Source organism: Ranitomeya variabilis, chromosome 2, assembly GCF_051348905.1.
Source record: "Ranitomeya variabilis isolate aRanVar5 chromosome 2, aRanVar5.hap1, whole genome shotgun sequence".
Lineage (NCBI taxonomy): Eukaryota > Metazoa > Chordata > Amphibia > Anura > Dendrobatidae > Ranitomeya > Ranitomeya variabilis.
This window is the reverse complement of record NC_135233.1, coordinates 238,900,818-238,913,412: the sequence shown is the minus strand read 5'-3', so window position 1 is coordinate 238,913,412 and position 12,595 is coordinate 238,900,818. Positions and strand designations below refer to the sequence as shown.

The 12,595-nt window shown below is 44.2% G+C and overlaps 1 protein-coding gene across 2 annotated transcripts in view; it reads right to left on the bottom strand.

Annotated features, from left to right (window-relative positions):
• Positions 1-12,595, bottom strand: part of LOC143805221 (ficolin-2-like) — a 53,257-nt gene that overhangs the window by 20,298 nt on the left and 20,364 nt on the right. Inside the window, exons 1-5 of one of the 2 annotated variants that reach the window (XM_077284220.1) lie at positions 6,486-6,674; positions 3,983-4,096; positions 3,297-3,341; positions 2,911-2,991; positions 423-550 (exon numbers count right to left, since the gene is read on the bottom strand). In XM_077284220.1, coding sequence (XP_077140335.1) covers positions 423-550; positions 2,911-2,991; positions 3,297-3,341; positions 3,983-4,096; positions 6,486-6,597 — 480 coding nt within the window. In that variant the 5' untranslated portion in view covers positions 6,598-6,674. Of the gene's footprint in view, positions 1-422; positions 551-2,910; positions 2,992-3,296; positions 3,342-3,982; positions 4,097-6,485; positions 6,675-12,595 lie in introns of those variants that run through there. The other variant, XM_077284221.1, reaches the window with a different exon arrangement.

Here is a 12,595-nt window from a genome sequence, read left to right as displayed (position 1 = left end):
CCGGTGGTGTTGCCATTGTCTCCACCTCCTCCAGTTGCTGTTAATGACAACAGTCTAGAATATGAGGTACAGAGAGTTGTGGATTTCTGGAGGGTCTGAAATTCTCTCCAGTACCTCATACATTGGAAGGAATATGAACTAGAGGAGAGATCCTGGGTTTCAGCCCAATCCGTGAGCGCCGATGGTCTGGTCAGGGCCTTTCATACTAAGTTACCTGCGAAGCCTGGGGTCCGGTGGCCCCTCCTAGAAGAGGGGGTACTGTCACGTTTTCACATTTGACTGTGGCCTTGGACTGCGAGTGACAGCTCAGCTGCCCTATTGGATCTGTGGTGTGCTGGACTGTAGGTTTTGTGAGTGACAATGAGATGTGGCTTAGCGTCACACTAACATCATTAAATGAAGTAAATTGTCTACTAACTTACGATCCAGCCCCCTCCATCTGTGTGCATATCACATAGCACTTTCAAGGGGGTCGTTCCATCAGGGAACATTGTATACCAGTCACTTAATACTTTTCCCTGCTCTTGCAGCTCCTTACAATTTCTGGCACCTGGAATAACATACAAAAATAAAGTGTTGGGGAGCTTCATACATAACAAAACTGCAGTGTAAAGCATGGGGAAGGAAAAGGTCATGATTCCACACAATTAATCGAGGAACTGAGGGATATTGAATGGGAAGATAACTATTCCTTTATCTCATTGGATGTAAATTCATTATATTCCAACATAGATCACGAAATGGGGGTAAATGCAGTGGGTTTTTATTTAGCAAAGACAGAGATGCTCCCCGAACAAAAAGATTTTCTGTTAAAGGGTTTGAAATTCATTCTTGAACACAATGTGTTCATTTTTGAAGGCGTACTGTACTTACAGTTTCTCGGCACCGCGATGGGGACTCGGGTCGCGCCAAGTTTCGCAAACGTATTCATGGGGCGATTCGAGTCCTCATCGTCACTTTCTAGGCCTGTTTTCTATGACAAAATAAGGTTTTGTAAGCGCTTCATAGATGATCTGATTATCATATGGAAGGGGACAGAGGAGGAAGCGGCACAATTAATAAAGGAGCTCACTAATAACACCTTGGGGATTACCTTTACATCACAAATTAATAAAGAAAAAATCGTGTTTCTTGATCTAGAGATCAGCCATAGTGGGAAAAAAATCATTACGAAATCCCACTTCAAAAAAGTGGATTCAAATGGCTTTTTAGATTTCAATAGTGCACATTACAAGAAGTGGAAGGTTAATATACCCCACAGCCAATTTTTTTCGCATCAGAAAGAATTGTACAAGAGAATCTGATTATGTAGCTCAGTCTAAAATTCTAAAAAGAAAATTTAAGGAAAAAAGATACCCGAAAAATTTGATAAATGGTGCATATAGGGACAACAAAATAAAAACACAGGAGGAATGTTTAAAAGGAAAAACCAGGAAGGGGGATAATTTGACTATTGGTAAAGAAAAAAGTGATGATCGCTGGAAATTGAATTTTGTGACAACATTCAATAGGGAAAATAAAGTCATAAGAACTGTGCTTTCTAAATATTGGTATATCTTGAAGCGTGACCCTGTCTTGGGAAAACATCTCCCTGATAAACCAGGGATTACATATAGAAGGGGGAAAACTTAGAAAAATTTGGTGGCCCCCAGTAAATTAAAAAAACAGTTGGATTCAAAAAGAAAAAACATCTATAAAAAATAAGGATCAAACTTTATGTCGAGTTCTTCAAGGCACAGGAGTTTTTAAATGTAACTCCAAAAAATGTTGTACCTGTGGGATCCTAGATCATGGGGCTAAAACTATCAAATGCAATAATACTGGTGATGTCTTTGAAATCTCACAAAGACTCACCTGTAGCAGTGATCATGTTGTATATGTCATCACATGCAGTTGTGGTTTGCAATATGCGGGACGCACTGTACAGACACTGCGCTCCCGCATTAATGGCCACAGAAATAGAGCAAAAAACGGCTTTTTAAAACATAGTCTCTCAAGGCATCTGCTAATTAAACATAATAACATTTTTAACATAAGGGCTTGTTTCCACTTGCGAGAAACACGTCCGTGTCTCAAATGTGGAAACCAAGCTCTGGTACTGGCACAGAGCGGAGTGTGGGGCCGCATAGCAACACATGGAGCTGCACGCTCCGCTCCAATGTGCCGGCGCCAGAGCTTGGTTTCCACATGCGAGACACGGACGTGTTTCTCGCAAGTGGAAACAAGCTTTAAAAGTAACTCCAGTGGAGCAGATACCCTCTGGAGTTGCAAACAGGAATGCTCTTTTAAACAGGAAAGAAACGTTTTGGATATATCGTTTGGGAACATCATTTCCAAATGGATTGAATGATATCATAGAGAGAGTTTAAAGGTTGTTTTTTTTTTTTCTCTCTTTCTTGCATCAATGTTAACAAGGCTGTATCAATCAGTGGGTGAGTTCCTGAACTTGGTCCACACCCCAAATCAAGTTTCTGAGGCTGGGATAAAAGGTTTGATACTATATATAAGTGTAATTGAATTTTATACTAGTAGGATTTGTACTGTGTTTTTATGATACCTGAAGAAGGATATATACTGTATCCGAAATGTGTTGTATCTCTTCTATTTTAAGTTATGAAATAAAAAAATATAAAATATCATCTTTGGATGCGAGTCCTGGGAAGCGCTGCCTTTCATGACCTGGATGTGCTTTTCTTGAAAAAATAAAGTGTTGGGGAGCTTCATACATAACAAAACTGCAGTGTAAAGCATAGGGGAGGAAAAGGTCATGTGTCTGAGCATCTGATGAGGCAGGATGAGAATTGTAGACTACCATAGCCCCCCTGTATACAATGCAGGTAGGCTAGACCCCAATCACAGCGTGTCCTATTGCAGCCAGCGTAATCTCTTCTTCTAGAAATTTCTACTCACGATATTCTTCTTTTATTCCTGAGTCACCATGTTCTCCCTTTTCTCCTTTTACTCCTGTGGCTCCGGTCTTCCCAGCTTCACCTGTCCAAGGTAATTAAACATGTATTCAGACCTTCTGATATCAGTTGCCACATGCCACAAGTAATGTAACCCAGGCAGCCCCATGCTTGTGTCATGGATCCATGTTGTACCTGCTGTGGGCCCGTACTATACCCCTGTGTGTGCAGTACAGGGCCGACGATTACTGAAACAAGTACTCAGTGTGCCCCAATTTGTAGTATGTGTAGCGTGTCCTATGTCTGTCAGGGCAAGCTGGGGGTTGTACTTTCTCCGGAGCTGGAGAGCCACAGGTTGCAAATGACCTCTCTTATAATGTTACACGTCACCTTTTTCTCCCTGGGGTCCGGCTTTTCCTGGTTTTCCATCGGTTCCTGGGAAATACAAGACATTTTCATGAACACTAAGTCAGCTCATCTGCTGACGATCACTCTGCTGAGTTATACGACCCTCATAACTAAGCTCAGAGGATGAAGATGTGAAGTTACCATCATTGTCGGCCATTTTTTTAGGTATGGAGAATGGTCTTTGGCCATCTGGTCACCCCCTCTACAGGTAGGGCAATTCCTCTTCCTACTTTCCATGTGAACACTATGGCATCTTAGTAGATTGGGATCTCTGCTGTGGTTGTTCTACCCCCTTTAATAATGGGGGGAGAGAACGGCATTGGGAAACTGCCCTGTTAGCACATCAGGGGGTGTGGAATTGGCCCTGGGGTGATAACGTGTGGGGGAAGGGGACAAACAAACACCATGCCCTCCTGTCCATGGTGGCAAAACCCAGCACTATAATGGGGTACTTATTTAGATCTCATGTAAGTGCCGCTGTATCCCATAAGGCAAAAGGTGACTGTTACATTGAGGTGGGATCATCCACATGACAGCCCACATACATGTCCTAGGAATCAGCAAATCAAACTTTATTCATATTTAAATCAATAGATCAGATGTAAAAAATATAAAATGTGCAAATAAATCTCTAAAGAAAAATGACATAATATTGGAATAGCAATCACCGGTTAGTCCAGCCGCTCCAGGGTCTCCTTTATGTCCTGGTGGTCCTGAAAGCCCGGGGCAACCTCTGATGATGGACAACTTGTCAGAGCCGCCAATTCCTACAATGTTCACCTCTAGGGATACAAGTGAGAAAACAGGTTAAAAACGGCAATATGGCTACTGGGAGAGTCAGGTGATAAACATGGCCGCCATTCCTGTATGTCCGAGACCCCAAACGCTGATCTATAGCCATACTCTGTTTTATTACAGTTATGTCTATGAATAAATAAAGATATAATTCAATATAGAACCACTCGTCTCCCTCACAAAAAAACAAAAACACAAAAAATGGTAATTAATTCAGTAGAGTAAAAATAACTAAATATTACAGATAAAAAAATGTATTGCAAATAAGAAAGTTAAACATTGCATTCCCTAACAAAAATATTTGCAAAAAAACCCCTCTATACTAGTTAGGTATCTGCGTGGCCATAAGATATAAGAAAATTCGAACCAAATAGTGGGTCGAATACAGAAGAGATCTATGATAAAAAAACAAACAAACCATATATTTAAACAATTAAAATACAGTTTTAAAATAAGCAGAGATGTCACAATAGAGGACGCACAGAGGTGGCACTCAAATAGAATGGAATATACATGATTTGGTAAAATGATATTATATTAAATTCCAATTCCTTAGGGAGCAGCAAATTATTGAAATGAAATCATAATAAATACTATACAACAGATAAATGAATATGAGTGGTTTTTTTTTCATATTTATAGTATTTTGGACAATGAAGGTCTCAAGAAGATGGTACTATAACAAGTGTTGGGATAGGTATCATTTAAAAATGTGTTTTTACAGCAGTGTGAGTGAATCAAAAGATGCAGACCTGACCCACATGTTAATCACATATTCTATAATGGAAGAGACGTAATATTAACAGTAATAAGGTGCTTTGTGCCGTTTCATTTACCTAACTGTATAAGCTGCTTGTGAAACGCGCGTCGGGGTGAGGGGACACCGAGGTGACCTCCATTAGTGGAGCTTCCATAGACTTTTTAATCATGTATCTATGGCCCTATGGCCCTCATTTCTTCTATGTAGGCTTAGTTTTCAAGATTACACCCACATGGCTAACAAGGTGGCATTTATATACAGGGAAAATATCTCATGAATGGATAGAGGCAGAAAGAGGAAAAAAAGCAATCCCAAAATAACACCAGATTTAGGCAAACAGCGGCATTTACACCAGATAAAACATTGCATATGTATTGCAAGTGACAGGTCTTTAAAATTTACTGTTATGGTCATACTTATTAGATGGATATTTTTAGATTGTAGGTCAGTGTGAGCAGCCTGATAGGAGGCGATGAATCAACTGAGCGTGTCATGCCAGATGGTACGTAGATCAACGAGGACCTGGACAGTGGGGTATGCATGACAGGAGATAGCAAAAAGGAGCAGGAAGCACTGGATGAAGCCAAGCCTGGTGTGCAGATACACATGCAAACAGAAGATGTATAGGCAGTTTGGTAATTTGCTTGCAGAGATGCAATTATGCAAAGGAATAATAGGTGTTTAGGCTATCTGGTAACTTGCTTGCAGAGGTGAAATTACACACAGAACAGAGTAATAGCAGCGAGTATCAGCAGAGACAGACAATAATTAGGTACCTTGATTGCAGAGATCAAGGTATGAACAAACAGAAAAACTGACCAGCATATCCAAGCTAGTGCGTACAGGTGCCAGCCAAGACAAAAATTCCAGGAGAAAACATGGCTGCATTCTGAGAAGCTAAGAATAACAAATCTAGAAACTTGGAACTGCATTACTGCCATAGAAAACGCGTAAACACTACATTATGTGCATATGAAATATTGGAAAAAATGGATCTGCAATGTTTTTACAGAAAAATTGCTGTAAAAAGAAGGTACACAGTGCATAAATTGGCCAATATATGTGAGCCCAACAGCCATCGTTAAGGTGTACCTCAGTGATGGATCACTGTCCTGATAAGACACCTCTCCTGGACTAAAAAACCTACAATATATGGGGCAGGAAGGAACCAGCTAATTTAGTACAGAGGAACCTGGCCATAAGAGAAGGAAGCAGGGTCCGACACAGGAGCCAGGACAAATATTCCCTACATACAGTTTATGTGATGAGCTCCCCCTAGTGGTGACTGCATGCAGTTCAGAATATATCATTAATCAAGTCAGAAAAATATACCAATATAATAAGATACATTATGAACTGAAGACAGAATTTTGGATCTCCAACAAAACAGAATGGCAGATATTACCCTTACAGAACACTGGGAGGCTGGACACCACTGCAGATCTGCCCCGGGGATTGAAGCTTTATGATTTGCTATTTGTTAAATGTTCTCTATGGCCTCATTAGGAAGCATTTTTGGGTCCATACATTCTTTGGTTTCCTGTTCTTCCGCTGCAGTCCTGTACTGTGTTTAATAACAACTACAGAAGCTCGATCTCTATAGTTATATCACTCACCCGGGCATGTGTCAGTGGCGAGGACCAAGTTAGTCCCCAACCAGAAGATCAGGACTTTCAGGGTCAGTGCCATCTTCTTGTTTTCATGCGAGAAAGATTCTTTTACGTCCATGAAAGATGAAGTTCTCGGCTGTTTTACTTTGATAGGAATCTGAATGACACAGTTTTCATTACGGCTTCATACCCATGGGGGTTTCACAATCTTATTTTTAATATCCTAACACCAAGATTCTGTCACAACCAGGGCAAATGTAAGGGGTGGTTCTAATAAGTTTTCTGACAGCTCTCTCATTTTTCTGTCCATATTCTCTAGGTTCGCTGTTCTTCTGAATTTATTCTCTTTCAAGTATAACTTGAATCGAAACATTATGTCGGCATCCAGGATCTTGATCTTTCCTGTCTTCTTAATAAAGTTACAAAGAGTCCCACCTCTGGTTACCTCCATGTCATAACTACTTTGGTGGAAGACTCCATATTTGTAGACCAGGAAAACTCACGTTACGGGCAACACTTGCACGTTTCAGTCTACTTGGTGGAGGACAAGCTGAGATTTGTCATGTTTTGTGACTTCTAAAGGAAGATGTCCCATCAAAATTTGTATTTCCTAAACAGTCCTAATTATGTAAGTAATTGTTAGGGGTCGAGTTCCCGCTTCTGCACAGGGGGAATCTCGGGACGTTTCTACTGCGGTCTCCCATTCTTCTTCTGCCACAGTGGAGCCTGCTCAGTGGAGACGTCGGTCCCAGCGTCTTGCTCGGTCTCACTCTGTGCTGAGGGTTGCTGTGGCTTTCTCAGCTTCTGCCATTAAAGCCAGTGCTGGGTAGCGACGAGCTGACGCTTTTGGGACTAAGTCCTGCTTTTACCCTTCTGAGCATGCCCAGGGTGAGATCTCCCGTTGGAGATCGAGGGTCACATGCTCAGATACTGCAGCGGATCCCATTGGTCCTCCAGGAAAGTCCTGAAGGTGCTGAACTTCTGTGGCAGCTTCCTATTGGTCCTTTTAGGAAGGTCCTGTACATGCTGCAGCTATATAAGGTTCGCATGACCGCACGGCCATGCGCTAGTGTACAATTGTATACGTGTGTTTGTTGATGAGTGCAAGTCGTCCCTATCCCTATTGTATGACTGCTCGCGTATGGTGTATGGCTGCTATCTAGCGGCCGACTAGACTCACAACGTGTTACACATGAAACAGCGTCCATTGCTGTGACCGCCAGTGCGGCGCCACGCGTCAGTAGAGCGCTTCCTAACCCACGTCTGGGTGTTTAGTGGTGTCTGCCAATACGACACAGCTCGCACTCTTGTGCTTCAAGCTATTATTACTTGTTACCTCTTACACCCAGTAGCGGTGTCAAGCGCAAGTAGTCTGTACGGACTCTAATCCCGTGTCTTGGGACTGAGTTCGGTGCCTCCTTGCTTACGCTTTTTGTGCGGTACCGCGACCCTATGACGTAACAGGGTTCGCGTCTACCGCCATATAGCGCTGCCATTTACTAGCAGCAGGTTCTCACCTGCACGGTGGACCCCAGACTGCGAACGCACCTATATTATCTCACCTTTTACTTGGTGCGTTCCGCCAGTCCTAACAGAACACTAGCGCCAGGGTCTGGCTAGTAAATGGCGGACGATCAGCGTCTACAGCGGTACATCCAGCAGCTGGAGGGAAGGTTGGCGGCTCTAGAGCATACAACCTCAGCTGTGGATGTCACTGCTGTCGCTGTTCAGGCTGCAAGTGTAGCTGCAGCCAGTTTGTCCGCTGCCACCCCTGCTCCGACTATATCCCGTCTCCCGCTTCCAGACAAGTTTGCTGGTGACAGAAAGCAATGTCGCGGATTCGTGAGCCAGTGCTCAATACACCTCAAGCTCCTGGCTGCATGTTTTCCTACGGAATGGGCGAAAGTGGGATTTAGTCTATCTCTCTTGTCGGGCAGGGCGTTGGAGTGGGCAACGCCGCTTTGGGAGCGTGATGATCGTGTGGTACAGAGTGCTCCTCTCTTTTTGGATGCACAGAAGCAGGTCTTTTTGGGACCTCGTGTCACCCACGATACCGCGCTCCAGTTGTTGACAATTACTCAGGGTTCGTCCATGGTCAGCCAGTTTGCCGTCCAATTCCGGACTCTAGCCTCAGAGTTAGAATGGCGGGATAAAGTTCTTATTCCGGTGTTCTGGAAAGGACTGGCAGACCATGTGAAGGACGCCTTGGCCACCAGGGAGATTCCCGCCACACTGGAGGAGCTCATTTCTATATCTACCCGCATCGACCTCCGTTTTAACGAGCGGAGGTTAGAGCGGATCCAGTTTAGGCAGAGGTTTCGTCTGGCTCCCACCTTCGCCAGACCTCTAGAATCTCCTGTTCTGGCGTCCGACTCCCATGAGGCCATGGAGGTTTCTCGAGCGGGATCTCAGTCTCAGACCGCTCGAGTACCGGTGGTTTGTAAAAATTGCCACCAACTAGGACATTACGTTAATAAATGTCCACGGCGGTCGGGAAACGATCGCGTCTAGTAACCATTGGGGGAGGTTCACTAGACACAGCGGCATTTTCCTCCAAACTGTCCTTTGAAGGGACAATCCTGATAGGTTTGTCCACTCTTACAGTCGAGCTTTGTGTGGATTCAGGAGCAGAGGGAAATTTCATGTCCTCTGCTTTTGCTCAGCGCCACGCTATACCACTGGTAATGCTTGCCAAACCTGTAACTGTTAGGCCGGCGTCACACTGGCGAGTTTTACGGTCAAATGAGCGCAGAAAATACACCCGTAAAATACGCATAACACACGGCCCAATGATTCTCTATGTCTCAGCTCCTATCAGCCGTATTTTACTGATCCGTATTATACGGTCTTCTACGGCCGTACAAAATCGCAGCATGCTGCGTTTGTCACCGTAATGTGCAAAAAAAATCACCAATGAAAGTCTATGGGGGCGAGAAAAATACGGATTACACACGGAGCAGCAGTGTGAATTGCGAGAAATATGCAGCAGTGTTCTATAGAAAAGCCGGTAATTCAATTGCCGGCTTTTCATTTCTCCTTCACAAACCCGACAGGATATGAGACATGGTTTACATACAGTAAACCATCTCATATCCCTTTTTTTTTTTGCATATTCCACACTACTAATGTTAGTAGTGTGTATGTGCAAAATGTGGGCGCTGTAGCTTGTAAAATAAAGGGTTAAATGGCGGGAAAAATTGGCGTGGCTCCCTGGTAAAAGTTCCCACGCTCGAGTTCATATGAGGACATCCAGCAGAGGGCGCCTCACCGCAACTCAAGGTAACTCCAGGTCACCCTGCTTTCCATTCATTCCCCGGGGTTTTTACAGGCACGAGCACTGCTTTAGCACAGCTCCTGGCTGTAAAATGATTTAACCCCTTCAGATGGATTTACTTCGTGGGACTGACCTGAGCATCGGAAGGTATGAGATATTGTTGTTTTTTTATTTTTCCTTTGTTACAGAACGAGGGTCTTCAGCTGGATTACCAGTATAATTAAATATTACAACAACCTGTGTCTTTATTTCATTAAAATACTTTTTAAAAATGTGTGTGTGTTTTATTAACAATTTCGTACTATTGGATTAATAATAGATAGGTGTCCTAATTGACACCTCTCCATTATTAATCTGGCTTAATGTCACCTTACAATAGCAAGGTGACATTAACCCTTCATTACCCCATATCCCACCGCTACACGGGAGTGGGAAAAGAGTGGCCAAGTGCCAGAATAGGCGCATCTTCCAGATGTGCCTTTTCTGGGGTGGCTGGGGGCAGATGTTTGTAGCCAGGGGGGCCAATAACCATGGACCCTCTCTAGGCTATTAATATCTGCCCTCAGTCACTGGCTTTACCATTCTGGTGGAGAAAATTGCACGGGAGCCCACGCCAATTTTTCCCGCCATTTAACCCTTTATTTTACAAGCTACAGCGCCCATATTTTGCACATACACACTACTAACATTAGTAGTGTGGAATATGCAAAAAAAAAAAAAAGGGATATGAGATGGTTTACTGTATGTAAACCATATCTCATATCATGTCGGGTTTGGGAAGGAGAAAGAAAAAGCCGGCAATTGAATTACCGGCTTTTCACATATCTCGCGCTGAATTAAATATAAATACAGAATATATATATATATATATGTGTCTCAATGACATATATATATATATATATATACTGTATATATGTTTTAACGAACATTTGAGCACATAAATCCATTAGATGTCGGTTTTGCAAGCCTGCGAGAAAATATCGCAGTACGGATGCCATACGGATTACATACGGAGGATGCCATGCGCAAAATACGCTGACACACCCTGCCTACGGATGACATACGGATCACTATTTTGGGGACTTTTCTGCGTATTACGGCCGTAATAAACAGACCGTATTTACATACGCTGAGTGTGACGCCGGCCTTAGAGTTGGGAATGGGTCAACACTACCACTGCAAATCATACACCAGACTGTTCCTTTCACCTTATCCATGTCTCCTTCCCACCAGGAGATTATTTCCCTTCTTGTCCTTCCCGAGGGAATGGATGAGATTCTGCTGGGAATACCCTGGCTCCGTTTCCACTCCCCACATATTGAGTGGTCCTCAGGGAGAATTTTGGGTTGGAGTGAGTCTTGTATGGGCAGATGTGTGAGAGAGTGCTTACAGGTTTCCACTACCGAGATACCCGCAGATCTTTCTTCCCTTCCCAAGTGCTATTGGTGCTATGCAGACGTTTTCTCCAAAAAGGCTGCAGAGACCTTTCCGCCTCATCGCCCCTATGACTGTCCTATTGATCTCTTGCCTGGTGCTGAACCTCCTCGGGGAAGGGTCTACCCCCTCTCTCTCCCTGAGACGGAGGCTATGTCTCAATACATCCAGGAGAATTTGGCAAGAGGGTTCATTAGGAAGTCAGTGTCACCTGCACGGGCAGGGTTCTTCTTCGTGCAGAATAAGAATGGGGAATTACGTCCTTGCATCGATTACAGGGGTCTTAATGCCATCACCATTAAAAATAAGTGTCCGTTGCCCCTGATTTCTGAGCTCTTTGACAGACTAAGAGGAGCAAGGGTATTCACCAAACTAGATCTGCGGGGTGCGTATAACCTGATTCGCATCCGTGAGGGGGACGAATGGAAAACATCTTTTAATACCAGGGATGGGCACTATGAGTATCTGGTGATGCCCTTCGGGCTCTGTAATGCCCCAGCCGTTTTTCAGGACTTTGTCAACGATATCTTCCGGGATATGCTTTCCACCTCGGTCGTAGTCTATCTGGATGATATTCTCATCTTCTCTCCAGATATTGACTCCCACCGGAGAGATGTTGGCAGAGTCTTCGATCTCTTAGGGTACTGTCACACTATACGATTTACCAACGATCACGACCTGCGATACGACCTGGCCGTGATCGTTGGTAAGTCGTTGTGTGGTCGCTGGAGAGCTGTCACACAGTCAGCTCTCCAGCGACCAACGATGCCGAGGTCCCGGGTCCCACTGTGTCTGCGCCAGCCGGAAAGCTTTCCGGCTGGCCGGCGCTCACAATGCAGAGAAGCAGAACGCCGGGGGACAGACACCGGAATGTGAGTATGTACTGTTTGTTTTTTTTTACTTTTACGCTTGTAACCACGGTAAACATCGGGTTACTAAGCGCGGCCCTGCGCTTAGTAACCCGATGTTTACCCTGGTTACAAGCGAACGCATCGCTGGATCGCTGTCACACACAACGATCCAGCGATGACAGCGGGAGATCCAGCGACGAAAGAAAGTTCCAAACGATCTGCTACGACGTACGATTCTCAGCAGGGTCCCTGATCGCTGCTGCGTGTCAGACACAGCGATATCGTATGGATATCGCTGGAACGTCACGGATCGTACCGTCGTAGCGACAAAAGTGCCACTGTGTGACAGTACCCTTATGGGCGAATTCCCTTTATGCAAAGTTGAAGAAGTGTGTGTTTGAGCAGGAGTCTTTAACTTTCCTGGGCTATATCATCTCCGCCCAGGGATTGGCTATGGATCCTGCCAAACTACAGGCTGTGATGGACTGGCAAGAACCCCACTCTCTTAAAGTGGTGCAGCTCTTTATGGGGTTCATAAATTACTATCGCCAGTTCAT